We start from the raw sequence: 19167 nt of genomic DNA, 5'->3' as shown, positions 1-19167 counted from the left end.
TAACACAGTTTTTCATTAAAAAAAGAAATAAAAAATGAGCTTGTCAAAGGCAAAATAACTAAACTAAAATTATTCACATCTCATTAAACAACAGCTAAATTATACAGGATGTAGCATTCCTAAACCACTTTTGTGCTGTAATCAGTCATAGACCCACAAGATGCACAGTAAAAATGGATACTAAGCTAGAAATAAAGCATCCCACAGACAGGCTGTCGGAAATGTGGATTATGACAATTATTTAACAGAACCGTTTGCCAGATTAAATTAAGCAAAGAGTTCAAATTCTTTGAAATATGAGATGGAAGAGGCATGGGGGAAGGGGGGGGGGGATATTATCTAACAAAACTACTTACATTGACAGTAAAATACTTTGCAGGTATGAAGAAAGCAAACAGAAAAGAAAATCTGAAATAGATTAAAGAATGGGCCACGAAAATAGGAAAACAATAGCATACACTGAATTAATGTGATCTAAGTGACTTCAAGAGCATACGAGAAATAAAATTAAAAAAATAGGTAACAGAAACAGCAAAAACAAAAGAGGTACAAAGAAAATAAGAAAGTAACCTGCAATGGACAAACACCACACTTCATCAGTTAAGACAGCAAACAGCATAGTAAACAACCACAAAGAAAAAACTGTACAAGCATTTATATAAATGATTTGTCGAATATGATGACAAGTACTGTAGTTCCATATTAAATGCAGATGACACCGCCTTTGTTACAGTTGATAGGGCCTTGGACACACTCAAACAGAAAAAAAAGTGCAGAACAATGCTGAATATTCTGTATATGGTTTCGAGCAAATGAATTACAAACTAACCACTCTAAAACTATATATACTCTTTTCAGCCTACATAACAACTGTAGTACCTCAACTAAGGTTCTTGGCATTCATATTGATCAAAAATTAATTTGAGAAACTGACACTAAATATGTATGCAAAAAGTTAGCCTGAGTTACCTATATGCTAATTAATTAAACTTAGGACTTGAGTGGCACACCAGATACTGCTGAACTCCTATTACGACTTTTTTCACAGCAATCTCACATAAGCAGTACTGTTTTAGCACAATTCCTCTGGAGTAAAAAGAATTTTTACATTGAAGAGCTCAAAATACTGACAGTTGCATCGCTGTTTATTCTCAGCTGCTTGGTGCATATGACAGAAAACAAAGATAGCCATAAACTTCAAGAGTCTATACATAACATGTCAAAAGCAGATGATGGACATACCAATTACTAAACTTTAAAAAAAATAGTTACACATGCATAGGGATACAGTTATTTGAAATGTTACCGTTTACAGCACAGTGTATCACTGAACGTCTTCAGAAATATTACGGAAAGGTGGCTTGAACAAAAATCCTTCTACACAATAGAATAATTTAAAATACATAATAAAAATGATGTACACTTCTAAAGGTGCTGTATGATATGACAACTATATCACTTTAGCTTTTCCAAAAATGTTATTGTATCATACTGTTTTGCTTTATTTTCACAATACATTTATATCCACTGATTATCATATATCAAGCGTATCTCATTTATATTTGTTAAAATGTTTCTCATCATGTATACTGTGTTATACATACTGTTTCTCTTTTTGTCATTCAGCGTGACACATTTATACTCAATGATTACTACACTTGTCCAATATGATGTTAAAAATATATGACTTATTATGCACCTATGCACTGTATGTAATCAACCAAAGAATTCTTTAAAGTCTCAACAGTTCAAGAGATGCATTACGACAACAAACAGTGAATAGTGAGAGCAACAGCAGATGACGCGCCTAAAGCCAACACAAGTAAGAAGAATGGAAAGGCACCTAAGGTATTGTTTCAATAGATATGCTGGAAGATAAGTAATGTTAAATGAGCTTGTAAAGTACCTCACAGAATGGCAGGGAAAGAAGACAATTTCCCAAAATGGAACAACGGTGTACCTGCTCTACTTCACAAGAAAGGGGAATTGCCAGACATAAAAGTAAAAAACATCCATCAGCTTTCTTTCCACAATGTACAAAATATTTGCTCACCTCACCACCAACTGCATAAAAAACAGCATTGGATTTTAATCAACTGAAGAAAATGTATACTTTAAAAGTGAATACAACAATGGATCACTTGCAAGCCACACTGAAATTATGGAATGAAGTAATGAACGTCAATAAATGCTCATTGAACTTCATGTACTAAATTTCAACAAAATCTAGTAATAGTACTTCATAAACAAGGCATTGGTTGAACCGAAGTCATTATTGTGAAGATTTTACATGTGAATGATACACATTCTGTTAATACTTTATTAGGTTAATAAGATGTGCAGGACTGAAAGAGACCAGCAAATAGATTTCAGATCATCAGAACTACTTTCTAAGGGAAGTTTACATCCTGAAACTGGGTAAATGAACAGCAACTGTGTGTTAGTGGAGCATGTTGATCCATCTATGTTTTGTTGATGGCCATCATTCTGCTTGCTCAAAGATGGTGAAAAGACGTTAAAAATAACACAGGAGTAACAGGGAAATGTATAGACGCAGTCCATAACATACAGTAATGCGTACAGGAGACCTTTATCCAAAAGTGACAGTGAAGGGGCTACTGGTTGTGGTTCTGGTGTTGGCTTTGTTTATCATTTCCGCTACACTACAGGAAAAATTTGAATGCTGGGAGGTAACAAAGTACGCATTTTTATTGCTTGAAATTCTGTGTGACATGCATGCAATGTCAAATAATTTTTTTAAATTGAAGCGTTTATATGCTTTTCGCATTACCAGCCTAAATGAAACAATTACGTGAAAAACTTCAAAGATGTAGTACAGATAGGCAAAATAAAATGTACACAAAATTAAATTCAAATACAACACCATGTGCGATACACTATACTAGAAAAACAATCCTCCTACATGACAGTGTTTATATTTTTTTTATTTTTTCTGTGAGGTAAAGAGGGTGAACATAATTTCAGGAAATAGGTTTGAGGCTATGGTTTAATTTTTGTGTTAGTAAAGTGTACATTATTCCACGGCTACAAATGATTTGACATTGCATGATTCCCGACGTGTCTTATTTTAAAATTGTGCTGGTTAATTTATGTAACAACCAAAAACAAGTTACGGATCTTGAGTAAATGGTGTCAAGGAAAACATTGGGCACCTACTACTAGAAACTCGTACTGCAAGCAGTGTCTGTTACCAACGCATATTAAACGTGAAAGGAACATAACTTCCGAAATGTTTTTTCAACAGGAGATATGATATACACAGTTTGCGTCCTGCAGTTCTTAATATGTGTTATTCTCACCCTTTCCTCATCTTCCTGGCATTTTTCTATGCTGCGTTGGTAATGTCGAATGACATCGACAACCGACATTTTGTTGTAACATCTGTTTCCTTACGAGGTCAAAGTTAACTGTTTTTTGTTTCCAAGTACGACTTGACAGTCATACATTCGTCATTCTCGCGGTACAGATCGTGACCATCTACTCCATTAGGGATACATGATAGTATATATATTTTTATGACGACGGTATTTTCCTCTACTTTTCTGCCATAACCTTATCAAATCAGACCACGGCACAGATTTCTCCAAACATAGTTGACTCCATAGACGCTCCAATGCATAGTCAAAGGTGATTTTACCTCATAGATGTTCACATTTTCCACCCCGCTCACACGCAGTAGAACAGGAAATAAATACTGTCCACAGTTGGGTACCGCAGTTATCGTACTCATCGAGCCTCAGTTCATTATTAGTTACAAGACCAGTAAGCCGGCAACTCTTTAAAGAGTTCTGTTCTCACTATGAAACACTGGATGACCAGAATGAGTGTAATTTGCGATCCATTTTAAGCAAAGGATATTTTTTCACGCATTTGAGTATTATGACGTCCCATATTCTGAACTTGCTGTTGCAAGAGTCTTGTCTGAGTATCGTACAATGATATAAATTTCCAAGTACATTCAGAGGTATATGTGGATACAATATTTAAAAAGTGTTGTGAAGTGCATTGGTAGCTGCAACAAGCAGAAGACGTGCTTTGTTGGTGCTGCACATTTTAACGATTTTGATCGGGATAAACTTTCACTGCAGCGTTCCTCGTCGGCACGCCAGTGTACAAGTATGTACAGAATCACCTAATTTAAAAACGCGTGAAATACGCACGTTTATTTGTATATAAAACATGACTTAGGAATTTTCCCTTGCGCGAGACCGTGTGTACAAAATGGTCTGCCGATTTAAAATTCTAAATTTGCATACCCCCATGTATTGTGATTTACTGTGAAATTTCGCACATTCACGAATGCCGCAATAAACGAGGACTATTATCAATCTTATTCTTAAATTAAATGGTGCTCTTTTAAAATATTTAGGTACAGTAGGCCTTTCCTCATTCAAAAGAAAATTTCATTGTACAATGATGTGAGAAATAAGTTAACTTGAGAATTTTCGGACGCTTACAAAACTATTTTCATAAGTTACTGGTATGAGTGTTTTAGATATGTAATTTGTTTCGTAGCAAATCAGCAGTTCAGACAAAGAATACACCACCCAAGAATGTCATTGTATATCAACGCAAACAAACATGTGTTTTTAGAATTCTGAGAAGCTACCGTTCTCCTTTGCATAATCTATGCATAACTTGTAGCAAATCACCATTTGTGATTTAGTTACTGTAGCAGATATTCTAACATATTGTGTTACATCTAGTTTTCCCTTAAGCAGGAGTAGACCTATATACTATCTGCATTTATCGTAAATTAACTCTGTCTTCGAGTTTGCCAACAACTATAATTAACATCAAAACGTTTTTGGAAACTAGTCATTTTTACTACAGGTTTTTGTGTTGCCTTAATAGAAATCTCGTTTTATGTATCTGCTTCAATTCTTACAGGTAATTAGTAACTTTTATCTCAGCAGATTAAAATATAAGCAGCGGGATTTATTTAAAGTTATTTGTTCACTGTTTTTTAATACATCGCATCAGCCAAAATGCAGTCGCAATGTAAATCCCGTACTCAAGCACAGAATGACATGGGTGACGTTTGTAAGCAGCTGGAAATCACTCTTGCTACCGTCAAACGACTGGCAGCTGCTGCAAATCAGTGTGTTGAAAGAGCTCCTGAGAGTCATATACCTCAGGTATCTATACCAGAGATACTTCATGTACTATCCTCTCCAGTGGATACTGTTTCCCCTGCATAAAGTACAAGATCTATCATTACTCATCCATTTGACTCCGAGTGGCATGTCGGTGGTAGATCTAGGCGTCCTGAACAATGTGGACGGGGACCAGGGAGGACTCAGGGTTGTGTACTGATCCCCCTAACCAACAAGTTTGTGGTGCTGTCTTTCACTGAAACTGAAAATGTGCCAATGAGACTCACTGCACCTATTTTGGGGAAACCTGTTTTGTCCAGCGTAAGGAGGAGGCAAACGCAAAACAGTAGGGGTCTATTAATTGCCAGGAGTTCAAACATTCAGCAATTGATGGTACCTCTTAGGAAAATGACAGCAATTGCAGGAAAGGACACCAGGTGCACTCTGTATGTTTGCCTTGGGGTCCCATTCAACATGTTGAAGAGGCTGTTCCAGCAGCCATTGAGGGAACAGGATGCAACAAAGTGTGATCGTGGCCCTTTGGGTGTCGAGTAGAGTGACTGAACCACAGATTTTGTCCATCCTGTGAGCAGCTAGACTGCGTCTTCATGGACTTGCGCCGTAGGGTTGAGAACTGTAGGGTCTTCCTAAATAGGTCAGATGTGCACTAGACATCAGAGGTTGCTATTCAGGTGGCTGACTGTGTGTGGGATGAACACAAGTGCTTTTTGGATTAGATGACTCTCCATCCAATCCATATAACCATAGTTGTAGGAAACCAAGAAGTAACACAAGTGAGAGTATTACAATTCTAATGACAATCTACCGAAGCATTTGCAACATAGTGCCAGAGTTTGAAGTGTTCGTGAAGAGCGGTGAAGTTCACGTAATACTAGGTACAGAAAGCTGGTTGAAACCTGAAATTGACAATAGTGAGATTTTTCTGGGAAGTTTAAGTGTACACCAGAAGGATAAGCAAAAGGGAAATAGAAACGGTGTATTTGTTCCTGTAGAAAAGAAACTCAGATCCACCAAGATAGAAACTGAAGCTGCATGTGAGATTGTTTGGGCAAGACTCAGTATCAGGGGTGGGCATAAAATGATAACTGGATCCTTCTGTCACCCACCAGAGTCATCGCTTGTTGTAATAGATAACATTAGAGGAAACCTCAGTTCGCTTATACATAAGTTCGCCAATCATACTGTAATCATCAGTGAAGACTTTAATCATCCAACAATTAATTGGGAAAATTACAGTTTTGTTAATGGTGGGCATGATAAGACATCTGAAAACTACCTAGAACAGATAGTTAGGAACCATACCCATGCTGCAAATACAGGGTTATTACAAATGATTAAAGCGATTTCACAGCTCTACAATAACTTTATTATTTGAGATATTTTCACAATGCTTTGCACACACATACAAAAATTCAAAAAGTTTTTTTAGGCATTCAAAAATGTTCGATATGTGCCCCTTTAGTGACTCGGCAGACATCAAGCCGATAATCAAGTTCTTCCCACACTCGGCGCAGCATGTCCCCATCAATGAGTTCGAAAGCATCGTTGATGCGAGCTCGCAGTTCTGGCACGTTTCTTGGTAGAGGAGGTTTAAACAATGAATCTTTCACATAACCCCACAGAAAGAAATCGCATGGGGTTAAGTCGGGAGAGCGTGGAGGCCATGACATGAATTGCTGATCATGATCTCCACCACGACCGATCCATCGGTTTTCCAATCTCCTGCTTAAGAAATGCCGAACATCATGATGGAAGTGCGGTGAAGAACCATCCTGTTGAAAGATGAAGTCGGCGCTGTCGGTCTCCAGTTCTGGCATGAGCCAATTTTCCGCGGGCTACGCGTAAAACTTGCCCGCACGCGTTCAACCGTTTCTTCGCTCACTGCAGGCCGACCTGTTGATTTCCCCTTACAGAGGCATCCAGAAGCTTTAAACTGCGCATACCATCACCGAATGGAGTTAGCAGTTGGTGGATCTTTGTTGAACTTCGTCCTGAAGTGTCGTTGCACTGTTATGACTGACTAATGTGAGTGCATTTCAAGCACGACATACGCTTTCTCGGCTCCTGTCGCCATTTTGTCTCACTGCGCCCTCGAGCGCTCTGACGGCAGAAACCTGAAGTGCGGCTTCAGCCGAACAAAACTTTATGAGTTTTTCTATGTATCTGTAGCATGTCGTGACCATATGTCAATGAATGAAGCTACAGTGAATTTATGAAATCGCTTCAATCATTTGTAATAACCCTGTATATTGGATCTAGTGCCAACAAACAAACCTGACCTCTCTGTGGATGTTCACATCGCAACTGGTATCAGAGACCATGATATGGTTGTGGCAACAATGATTACCAAAGTACAAAGGAAAACTGTAAACTAAATAAAAAATCAGCAGTCTCATATCTCAATGAGGAACTTCAAATTTTCATCACTGGGCAGGGCATGTAGAGGAACTCTAGCTCAGGTTTAAAAGAATAGTTGACCATGCACTGGGTAGATATGTACCCAGTCGAACAGTCCCCCTCACTTACCGACCTTAATGACAGTGAAAAATGAAACCGCGTGTACCTAATGGGAGTTTTGGAAAAGCAATCGTCACCGAAGTTAACCTGTCGGTAAAGAGGGAGGAAAGGGTTACATCTAAATGAAAGGAAATGTGCTAATGAAACTGGTGGAAATTAATTTTGAAAAGGGGTAAAGTTAATAAAGAAAGTAAATGTGCAGCCGTTACGTTAACAATTAACTAGCGGTAATTAGGTATTTGAGATTTGGGGGAAATCACGGTCGCCAGTCCTAAGGACAATTACTATAGTAACTGAAAAAGAAAGGTTATTACACATATAATTAGCACTAGAAGCGTGGCAACTGAAGGTTGACACGTGTAGTGTGAAAACTGAAAGTTTGCCAGAAGTAATAAATTTCGCTACACCCTGACTTAATTTAGCAAAAGAATTAATAAAACCGGAAAATCGAAAGTTAATTTAGTGACTGAAGTTAAAAGTGAGCTTTCCTTCTGAAGCACATCGAAATTCAGTAAAATACGGTTAGTCTTGGACTACCTCAACAATCGTTTCAAAAGCTACTTGAATCTACGCAATTTAGAAATAAGAGATTTAACTTTGAACTTGAATTAAATGATTCTGAACAATTAACAATAGTAAAATTTAGTACGTACCAAGCTGAGCTGCAGTCACAGGTAAGCTAAAATACGGTAACAAAGCTCGCACTCTTAATTCGTGCTTGTGTAATCTGAATATTGTAGCCAGCTATTAATGCCATAATTGAACTTTGAAATTAAAGCAGTGAAAACGAGTTAGCTATTTTACTTTAATGCTGGCGTTTGAATTTCAACGACACTCGGGTTCATTTCGGAAAAGGAAGGGACTCTGCTTGGTAATGCAATTGGGACAATGAGCAACAAACGTTCATGCTAAGTTGCTGTAATTATAGTGACGAAAATGGAACAGTTTGAAAAGCTGAGGTCTGCCATACAGTTCTAAAACTTTACATGCCTCCAGTCTTCCTTGTCGGTTGATTGAAGGTTTGAAGCCGTCGGTCGAGGAGGTGGCGACAGTCACTCATTGTCGGCCGTCGCTGTTGCAGAAGCTGGATGTTGGCGCGCCTTCTTCTCGACACGGTCACCAGACGAAACGGGCTCTTGATGTGCGCCAGCTAATGCTTCCCGTCCGCGACACCATGTCAGAAACTATCATCGCAAGTCGAGCGCAATTACATGCTGCCAAACCCCGAAAGCGCGGCAACTCGCGGGAGCTTCACACAACACACCTGCTCCACTCGCTACTCTAGCCAGACCCCTCTGCTCAGCCCGCGCTCCACGCGGCAGAGTTAACACTACCAAAGATCCTACACACTTTGATTCTTCACACGACCTATCGATGTAATCGTTCGATAGCGTAGTTTTCCCTAGGCAAGACCCAGCGTAAAAATACAAATAATATTCACGAAACAAACCAATTATACATCGACATAAATGGATAAACATATATATATACCAACAGTAAAACAATTACAATATACAAAGAGACAGAAATGTCATATCTTGAGGTAACAAAGCAAGGAAAAAAAATAATAGTACAATAGATGGAAATAGGAGGATATGCATTTCCGGCGTTACAAGTTCATAATGGGAGGAAACCTCCATGGTATACAGTCACTGTAAAGAAACTTCTAAAGAAACAAAGATAACTGCGTAATAAGTGGAAAACAAAGCTAGGGCTATAGATAGAGATATGCTGAATGAAATGCGTTTGGCTGTCTAGACAGCAATGCACGATTCCTTCAATGACTGCTGTAGCCGAATATTGTCAAGTTATCTTTCACAGAAGCCAAAGAAATTGTGGTCGTATATAAAGACTATTAGTGGCACCAAAGTTAGGTGTCCAGTCCCTAGCAAACGAGACAGGAAATTGAGGGTAGGAAAGCAAAACCTGAAATACTTAACTCCATTTTCAAGCGAACTCCATTTACAAACGAAAATCCAAAATAACTGCCCCAGTTTAATTCTGGTAGCACTGAAAAGATAAATGAAATAAGTATTAGTGGCAGTGACGCCGAGAAACAGCTGAAATCGTTAAGACTGAATAATGTTCCAGGGCCCCATCGAATCCCTGTCAAATTCTGTATTTAATTTGCGGTTGAGTTAGTCCCACTTCGAACAAAAATCTATCGTAGATCCCTTGAACAAAAGACTGTGCCCAGTTCTTGGAAAGAGACACATATCAAGTCAGTCTACAAGAAGTGTAGTAGAAGTGATCCACAAAACTACTGTTGAGTATCCATGATACTGATTTGTTGTAGAATCGTAGAACATATTTGAGCTCAAACATAATGAGGTATCTCGAACAGAAATACCTAATCAATGCCAATAGGCTTTTATTTCGAAAACATCGATCATGTGGAACCCAACTCACTTACTTCTCGCATGACATACTGAAAGCTTTGGATCAAGGCAATCAGGTGTACACAGTATTTCTTGCTTCCGGAAAGTATTTGACACAGTACCACACCTACAGTCATTTTCAAATGTATGATCATAGAGGGTATCAAGTGAAATTTGTGACTGGATTGAGGACAGTTAGATAGGGAGAACACAGCATGTTATGTTGTATAGAGGGTCATGGTCAGATGTAGAAGAAACTTCCAGTGCGCCCCAGGGAAGTATGTTGGGACCCTTGCTGTTCATGTTTTATATTAATCACCTTGCAGACAAGATTAATAGTAAAATCAGGCTTCTTGCAGATGATGCATTTATCTATAATGACATATTACCTGAAAGAAGCTGCATAAGTATTCAGTCAGATCTTCATAAGACTTCAAAGTGGTACAGAAACTAGAAACTTACTCTAAATGTTCAGAGAAGTACATTTTTGCATTTCACAAAAACGAAAAAAACGTAGTTTCCTATAACTATAACACAAATGAGCCACTGCTGGAATCGGCCAACACATACAAATACCTGGGTGTAACAGTTTATAGGGATATGAAATGGAATGTTCGCATAGGTTAAGTTGTGGATAAAGCAGGTGGTAGACTTCCGTTTATTGGTGAAATACTGGGGAAGTGCAGTCAATCTTCAAAGAAGATAGCTTACAAATCACTTGTGTGATCGGTTCTGGTATATTGCTCAAGTGTTTGAAACATGTACCACATAGGACTAGTGGGGGATATTGAACATATACAGAACAGGGCAACACGAATGGTCACAGGTCTGTTTCAGCCATGGGAGAGTGTCACAGATATGCTGAAGGAAGTGAACTGCAAAATTCTTGAAGATAAATGTAAACTATCCTTAGAAAGTCCATTAACAAAGTTACCAGAACCGGCTTTAATTGATTACTCCAGGAATATACTACAAACCCCTACATATCACTCATATAAGGATCAGGAACATGAGATTAGAATAATTACTGCATGGACAGAGGCATTTAAACAATCATTCTTCCCACGCTCTGTACGTGAATGGAACAGGAAGAAACCCTGAAACTGGTACAATGGGACATACCCTCTGTGATGTACCTCATGGTGGTAAGCAGAGTGTAGACCTAGATGTGATATATGTGGGTAGGAATTAAGCTATAATTTAAAACGTCAAGCCTTATGCCGGAGTTTTACTGCAAGATGATCCAACATGTAGTAAGCAATTAACTTTTTTCCTTTCATCTTCTTTTTTTTGGTGAGGGGATTTCAGCGTGAAAAAGGCTGCTAAATGTTTTAAAATATGTATAAAGTTTGTACGAAGTCGCTAAGTGCTCTCATTCTCAAATACTGGATGAATGTAATTTGAGTAATTGTCACATTGACTTTGCTAACTGTAAGACTTGACTGTGTTAAACCTTTAACACACAATTATATCTCTTTATGAGTAGTTTATGACAGTCTTTTAAGTTCAGTTAATAATTATATGAAATATTGAAAATCAAATTGCGTTTGCCCCTGGAAGTCGTTAGATAGGCAAATTGCAACTGAGACTGTGAATCATGAACAATGAACCAGATTGGCTAGTTTGTAAAACGGATACTTATGTTACAGGGTTTTGTTCATTAAGCACTGTATATACATTACAAAATAGAATCTTTGAAGCTGCATAACGACTTAAAGGGTTAACTAACAGATATAACTAGCTATCATAAACTATTTGTGTTGCCTGAATTTACAATAAAGTGTCATCAGTTTGCTATAGTTGGGCCAACTACACTAATGGAAAATGGAAATGGCGCATTCCTAGCTGTAGACAAGAAAATTTCTAATCCACAGAGATAGATACTGAAGTTGCGTGTGAAATCATTTGTGCAAAGCTCAGTGTCAAGGGCAGACATAAACTTATAACTCGGTCCTCATATAGCCAACCAGATTCATCCACAGGTGTAACAAAAAATTTTAGAGCGAACTTCAGCTTGCTAGTGGCACAATTTTCATCCCAACCAAAGACCATCAACTCGCTTGCCACAATAGTCAACACAGGAGCTCATTCAAGACCATCTTGCAGACACTTATTTAAAGAGCTAGGGACCTTCACTGTAGCCTCACAGTATATAAATTCACTTATGAAATTTATTATTAACAATCCGAACTAATTCAAAATTAATAGCAGTGTACATGGCTACAACACTGAAGAAAGGATGATCTTCACTACCCAAGGTTAAGTCTAACTTTGACTCAGAAGGGGGTAAATTATGCTGCCACAAAAGTCTTTGATCATTTACCTAATAGCATCAAAAGTCTGACAGACAGCCATATAGCATTTAAAAAGGAAATTAAAAGAATTTCTGAATGGCAACTCCTTCCACTCATTAGATGAATTTTTGGATATAATAAGTGAGTAATTTCCCCACCCCCACACAAAAAAATTAAAAATATTAAGTGTCACGTAATATTTTGTCTAATGTAATATCTTGTATAAACACCTTTTATTAACATGACATGTTCCACATCATTACAAAGTGTCGTATTCATGATCTATGGAACAAGTACTAATCTAATCTACAGCTTTCACTAGAAAAAAGTCCCATAGGATTCTGTTCTTTTTTAATACTTTTATAGCCTAACAAATGCCCTGGTTTTTAAATTCCTAAGAACTACAGCCAAAAATTTAGACACAAGGAATGTATGCTGTGTGATAGGTTTAAGTTGTCAGGTGTCTACTGCATCCCTTGTTAACAACATGATGCCATGTGTTACCTGATCATGAGATTATCAAACTTGGTCTGTTGTGGCCATTGTCTGAAACATATAGTGATATTACAATAAACTAGTACAGTGGTGGCTCAAATGGCTCTGAGCACTATGGGACTTAACATCTGTGGTCATCAGTCCCCTAGAACTTGGAACTACTTAAATCTAACTAACCTAAAGACATCACACACATCCCGAGGCAGGATTCGAACCTGCGACCGTAGCGGTCACGTGGTGCCAAACTGAAGTGCCTAGAACCGCACGGCCACACCGGCCGGCTAGTACAGTGGTGACTAAGGAAAACGCATTATACTGTGAATGATTTCAACATTGTTGTGAGTGTACTATTAAGTGTTTCATCATGTGCTCGTGAAATACAGCGATAAATGTCATGATAAGCCAATTGAAGTGCCTCAATCCCATGTGCAATAATACTGTGGTCAACTAACATACAGACAAAACCAGCAGAAGCTTTTCAACTCGGTTTAAAGAGCAAACCAATTTCATGAATTCGGGACCAGCACTAAGTCCGCATTTACATAACAGATCACACACATACACAGAAGTATGCAAATTATATATTTGGAGAATAAGTGCAACAACTTCATATTTTAGAAGAGATAGCGATTTTCAGAGCCTTCCAAAAATCTCCTGAGCTCACCTTACATGCACAGACAGAACTGAAACATAGTAATATTTCAGGAAATGTTGACCACCTAATCATATAGCACATTTTCATAGTTTTCGACAGTGAACTTTGCTGCACATAAAAACGTTATATACTTATAAATTCTCCACTGGTTTTCAAATTGCATAGAATAATATTCATTATAAAAATTAAATACTCTGCATCATACAGAATTTACTGTATTAGTTTTCCATCCATGCACCATCCATATTTTATATCACCTGCTGATTTGAACTGTAAACTATTTTTATGTACAACGCCTCTCCTTCTTTCACACTTCACCACTTGATGCACTATGCTCTGTTCATCATAAGAATAAATGTGATGTAAACAAACACAAATGCGAGGATTGGCAGAAGCAGTACACTGGTGTTGTTATGTTCTAGGAAGTAGATCCTACTTATATATTGGGTATCTTATTACTAAGTTGCGTTAAACGAATCTTTAAGATATTCTAATGTATTAACAGCCATCTACGCTTTTCTTAATCACACTTTAGTTATGTAGTTTTTATTTCAAACATCGTGTACAGTCACTGTCTCTGCATTGTTGTAATTTGATTGTCGCACTATTAATAGGCAGTATGAAAATGGTTGAGTCTGCTTCCTGCTCCATAGTGAAACAGACATGTTGAACCCAGTTACAAATTGCCAAGATATGGGTTGCTGTTAACGTTTTTCATAAATTGATAAAAAAAATCGGCTTTGAAGTTTTTTAAAAGACTGTGTTTGATGCAGTTGACGTACAAATGCTCGTTTGATTCATAGTGGAATCAGTAGCCTAGTAGACTAATAATCTGGAGGAGTTCGTGGATTGCTGGTTCAAGTCTTGGCTTGGTCATCCTTTTCCTTTCGCTCGATGCGAAATACATACATCTCGTAACTGTGAAATTCATCACCGTTTTTTATGAATAATGCATGTCTTCTTCTATCTAATTAAATATTGCACACGAAATTTCTGTGTTTATTTCAAATATAAATTCTTAATAGCGATATTTTATGAAAGATTGTTAATAAAGGTTACTTAAACTAAGAAAATATAACAATTTAATTTTTAGGATAAAATGAAAAAAAAACAAATACTCTTTATTTGGATTATGTCCATTGTTTTATACCACAGATATAGTCTCACAAGAACCAGAGCGATAAGAGTAGTATAAACATGAAAAACAATCGTTTTCATGTCATCGAGCTCACCAAGCAAACGTTGCATTTTTTACATTTGCCACTGTATCAGTACAATATGAATCCAACAGAACTGATCCGCAGCCAAGTTCAGGTATTTGAGGCCAAAATTAATAAGCCCATTAAGCTGCCAGACGTAATGGAACTAATGTACACAGCTTTTTTACATTTCACTGCTGAACACTGGCAAGATATGCTCGTAGAACGGCACGGCATAAAAGAAGAGGAGAAAATGCGGCGCATGGGTGGCTATGTGGTCTCTGTTGTTGATCTACTCCTCATCTACATAGTGGGTGACAGTTCCACAGCTGGAATGTATTTCTCGAATTCGGATAGAATAAGACCTAACAGATTTCCAGGCGACCGACTGTAACTAATATCTTCAGTGGCTTCAGTAATCAGTAGGTTGAAATCCCTGCAGTATGATTTGCATCACACATAGCTCGCTCAGAAAACTTACCCTGTGTTTAAATTAGCAATTTTCATCATTCTTGTTTGTAATTGAAATACTACGCTAAGTGAGAATGAGAGAATTATATGCTTTCCGTCTGGCCACTCAAAAAGCATGCTGTAGTGCTGGGTTTTGCCGAATATTATTTCATTCTCTTTAAAAATTAAATGACCTTGGAAGCTATATTGTTTCTCTGCTCATCTCTTTTTTCATCTGAACTGCAACTGCTCACATCATTGCAGATTAACTGGACCAGCTAGCTGGCCAATGCTGTCCAAATTAAATGCGCGAGTAGAGCTGTTGTCCCGCATTATCGCTCAGTTCATGTGTGTGTAACACAGCATAAAACGTATCTTTATTATCGTACTTGACTACCAGACACAGTTTGGCTTCTGGTCCACGTGAAACGAAATCCAGTGAGATTTAGGCAAACGTGGAACAATATGTGGAGTAATGTTTACATTAGGTTTATTCTTATGATGAACTCGGTACAGTCACACTTTCTCTAGCGCCGTCTCGCTGGGTTTTCGGACTCCAGGGACAGTGTACTTTTCGTCATGGCTGTTAGCATAGGGCTCTAGCTAGTTCAGTGTTCCTTATGGCTCTGCCCACATCGCCTCGAGCTTATAATATGGTATTTTTTTGGGCAGACATATATGTATTTATTGGAGCTATTATCGTAACAGATAATTTGCATTAAGGTGATGACCAAAAGAGCAGTTTTCATTTTTTGTCGATTTCAGTCAGAATTCGCCGGCCGCTGTGGCCGAGCGGTTCTAGGCGCTTCGGTCTGGAACCGTGCCACTGCTACGGTAGCAAGTTCGAATCCTACCTCGGGCATGGATGTGTGTGATGTCCTTAGGTTAGTTTAGTTTAAGTAGTTCTAAGTTCTAGAGGACTGATGACCTAGATGTTAAGTCGTATAGTGCTTAGAGTCATCAGTCAGAATTCTATTGAAAACTATCGTGTCTCCTCTGCTCTTTTAGCCATTTCTTGTCCTAATTAATGATCCAAGGCAGATCGAAGTTGACAACACATTTGTCAGGATGGTGATTAACGATTACCAGGCTTTATCAGAAGTTGAGGTAACCAGTTTCTAAAATTTCGAACATCTGTTGGATACTTAGTACAATATTCTGATGAGGAAGAGGCTCCATCAAATGATTGATGAAGCATATGAGCACAACAAAACGATGTCAAGGCCAAGATATCTGCTGCTCAGCACATATCGTTGACAACAGACATGTGGACGTCTTTGACCACTGAACTGTACATAGTAGTGATGTGTTATTTCATAGATGATACTTGACCTTACAAAGCCTGTCGTTGAATACTGTACGTTTCGTGGATGCTAACACATCCTTTCAAATCGCAATATCATTTTTGGAAACCTCAAATGAAAGGAATCTAAATGGTAGAGTGACAAATACAGTAACTGACAATGCTGGAAATATGAAAGCTGCCACCACGGCATCGAAGGCATTCAGCATTTGTCTTGTTTCGACCATACAGTAAATCTCGTGGTACGCTTTATCTGACGTTCGTGATGTACAAAAATATCGAATTGTTAGTTTTTTTAAATCTAGTCTCTGGAAAGGGAGTAGCTAGAGATAGTAGAGTGGCAGTTGCAAAAACCATGTCACAAATTGGTTGAAGAAGCACCTCTGCAATGCTTACTCACGTATATGAACAAAGATAGTGTGTTGCTGCTACATTAGCTTGTTTCTGGAACATCTTAGAATTACTAGTTATAATTTTACTGATATTTAAAAAAATAGTGTTATTAAACTTTTAAAACAATTCTGCTGCAATGCAGCATGGAAAATTTTAACTTCCTTAGTAATTAATTATCATTCCGCCATACAGCATCAGATTCCCATCAGACCCATGAGAAAGTTGACTAACCGCATTGTTTAGAGACCAGTGACCGATCTGAAAGTCACCCACTTTGCACAATTACCTTGCCCAGATACTGATAGAAAAGATTGATAAAAGAGACCTCAGGGACGCTGAAATAAAAGTTTGATAAAGTAAATGCCTATTGAACATTACTAGCGTTCAGCTGCGCCACCAAACAATTCGTCGGCAACCCTCCCTCGCTGCAGCCTGAAAAAGTCCTAAAATGCGACATAATAAATTGAGAATTGGCATTAATCGAAGAGAAAAGAAGGTTCTTAATTCAAACAGGCTTTCATAATAAAATTAACGTAATTATTTAACCATAAGTTACAGGTATGAGAGCGATACTTACATTTTATGAAACAGCCATAGAAAGTAACGAGACACAGAGAGAGAGAGAGAGAGAGAGAGAGACAGCTCATAAGCTCCTAATTTTATATAGTCAAAAACAAATTACAGCGACTCCCTTCAACTTGTTTTACAGAGCAATATGTAAACATTTTTCTGGAACATTCTTTATCAGAACAGAACAAAAATACATTCCCTACATTAAATCATGACCTTTTCTTCTTACTTTACAGATTTATTTACACAGAGTAAATTTATTCTTCCTTAATTAACATTTGGAGCATATTCTACTATTTAATCAGAAAATAACATTTCATAGTGCTTCTCGTGTCCCAGTTGAAAATTTGAGGCATAATCTTGTTCAACAGGTTGTAGTAATCCAGCTACACACAGACAAGAAAATTAGGACCTAACATGCTGTGTAATCTAGTTCAGTTATGAATCAAGTCATATGTAGTGATCATGACTCAGCCCTGCCACTAAATTTTCGCCAAACTACCATAAAACACTGAGTCAGTCCTGCTCGTTGCAAATCTGATGTGGTGTAAAAGAAAGCACTCTCTGATTTCTACTAACAAAAGTTTTACCATTTTGCCTACCATTTATCTCTGCATACATAGTTAAGTACACTACAGCTGCATGCATATATGATTATGATGATGTGGCAACAGGAAATTTACTTCTAAGTGAAGACAGAGTGTTCAGTCAGACGTTTGTTATTGTGTTTGATTTGACTGAATTTTAGCAGGGGAGCTGTGCTGTTCAAAAAAGTTGGATTAAAGGATCAATGGCTCTTGCTGTGTAACTAGCTTGAAAATCCTCTTCTTAGCGTTGGATTTTCGTAGTGCAGAGCCAATCAAAGTATGCCATGAATAATAAGCCTAATACATCCACATCTGAGGCCATATTATATAATCTTGCAGTTCCTCTTGCATCGTCTGGTTCACAAGATGTGTGCATTATGTCTTCTAGCCACCCATTGACTCATGCCACTTAGGAGCCTTACAGTTCGACCACAAGATCCATCTTTTCTATTCCCATCTAGTCAGTTCTGTCTAAATCTTACATGATTACAAACCTACTTTCACAATGCATGAACTGGTATTACAAGTAAGGTTTTAACATTTCCATTCTTTTACGCTATGTTACTTTTGAAATCACATCCATAGACTAATTACAATTACATAAATAGTCATAAATAATGAATAAAACATTCACACAGATATTATATCAAAAAGCTTGGTGATACAGAAGTCACATTAAGCAAAAACAGACAAAGAAGTTAAATACGATAGGCATAGGTCATGTCGATAATCGTGTTTCAGTCTGATTTTAAGACCTTCATTTTTATTACTGAATAGTTATGCACAAAAATATTAATGCAATAGATGTGTGATAATTTATATGTTTCTTATTGAAAGAGTACACCAGAAGTGCTTCATGGTAGTTTGTTAATTGTTATACCCTGGAGTTTCTAATGCTACTCTAATGTATTTCATTTAAAGGACAATGTTTTTGAAGTTACAATCGCAGTATCTTTTTCAGAGGGCACATTTCTTGCTTAAGTACATGTCAAAAAATTTCATTATTTGTAAGAAATAGTAAAATTATATATTTTGTTTAAAACTATGTAAATATGGCCTGTCTAATATCATCATAGTATGTGATCTATGCTAAAAAACACTTCTGATACTAACAACAGTAATATTGCAACATTTGTGGTGATTTTTAACGAAACTATCAGTCAAACGTTCCTCGAAATGTATTACGTG

General features: G+C 37.5%; 1 protein-coding gene across 2 annotated transcripts in view; it reads right to left on the bottom strand.

Annotated features, from left to right (window-relative positions):
- LOC126162471 (transcription elongation factor B polypeptide 3) overlaps positions 1-3625 on the bottom strand; it is a 150094-nt gene extending 146469 nt beyond the window's left edge. For both annotated transcript variants that reach the window (XM_049919004.1, XM_049919005.1), the window contains exon 1: positions 3321-3625. In XM_049919004.1, the coding sequence (XP_049774961.1) occupies positions 3321-3389 (69 nt within the window). In that variant the 5' untranslated portion in view covers positions 3390-3625. The remainder of the gene's footprint in view (positions 1-3320) is intronic.
- Between the last annotated feature and the right edge of the window lie 15542 nt (positions 3626-19167).

Source organism: Schistocerca cancellata, chromosome 2 (genome assembly GCF_023864275.1).
Source record: "Schistocerca cancellata isolate TAMUIC-IGC-003103 chromosome 2, iqSchCanc2.1, whole genome shotgun sequence".
Lineage (NCBI taxonomy): Eukaryota > Metazoa > Arthropoda > Insecta > Orthoptera > Acrididae > Schistocerca > Schistocerca cancellata.
Note: the sequence above shows the minus strand (reverse complement) of the source record. Positions and strands in the feature narration are given on the sequence as shown.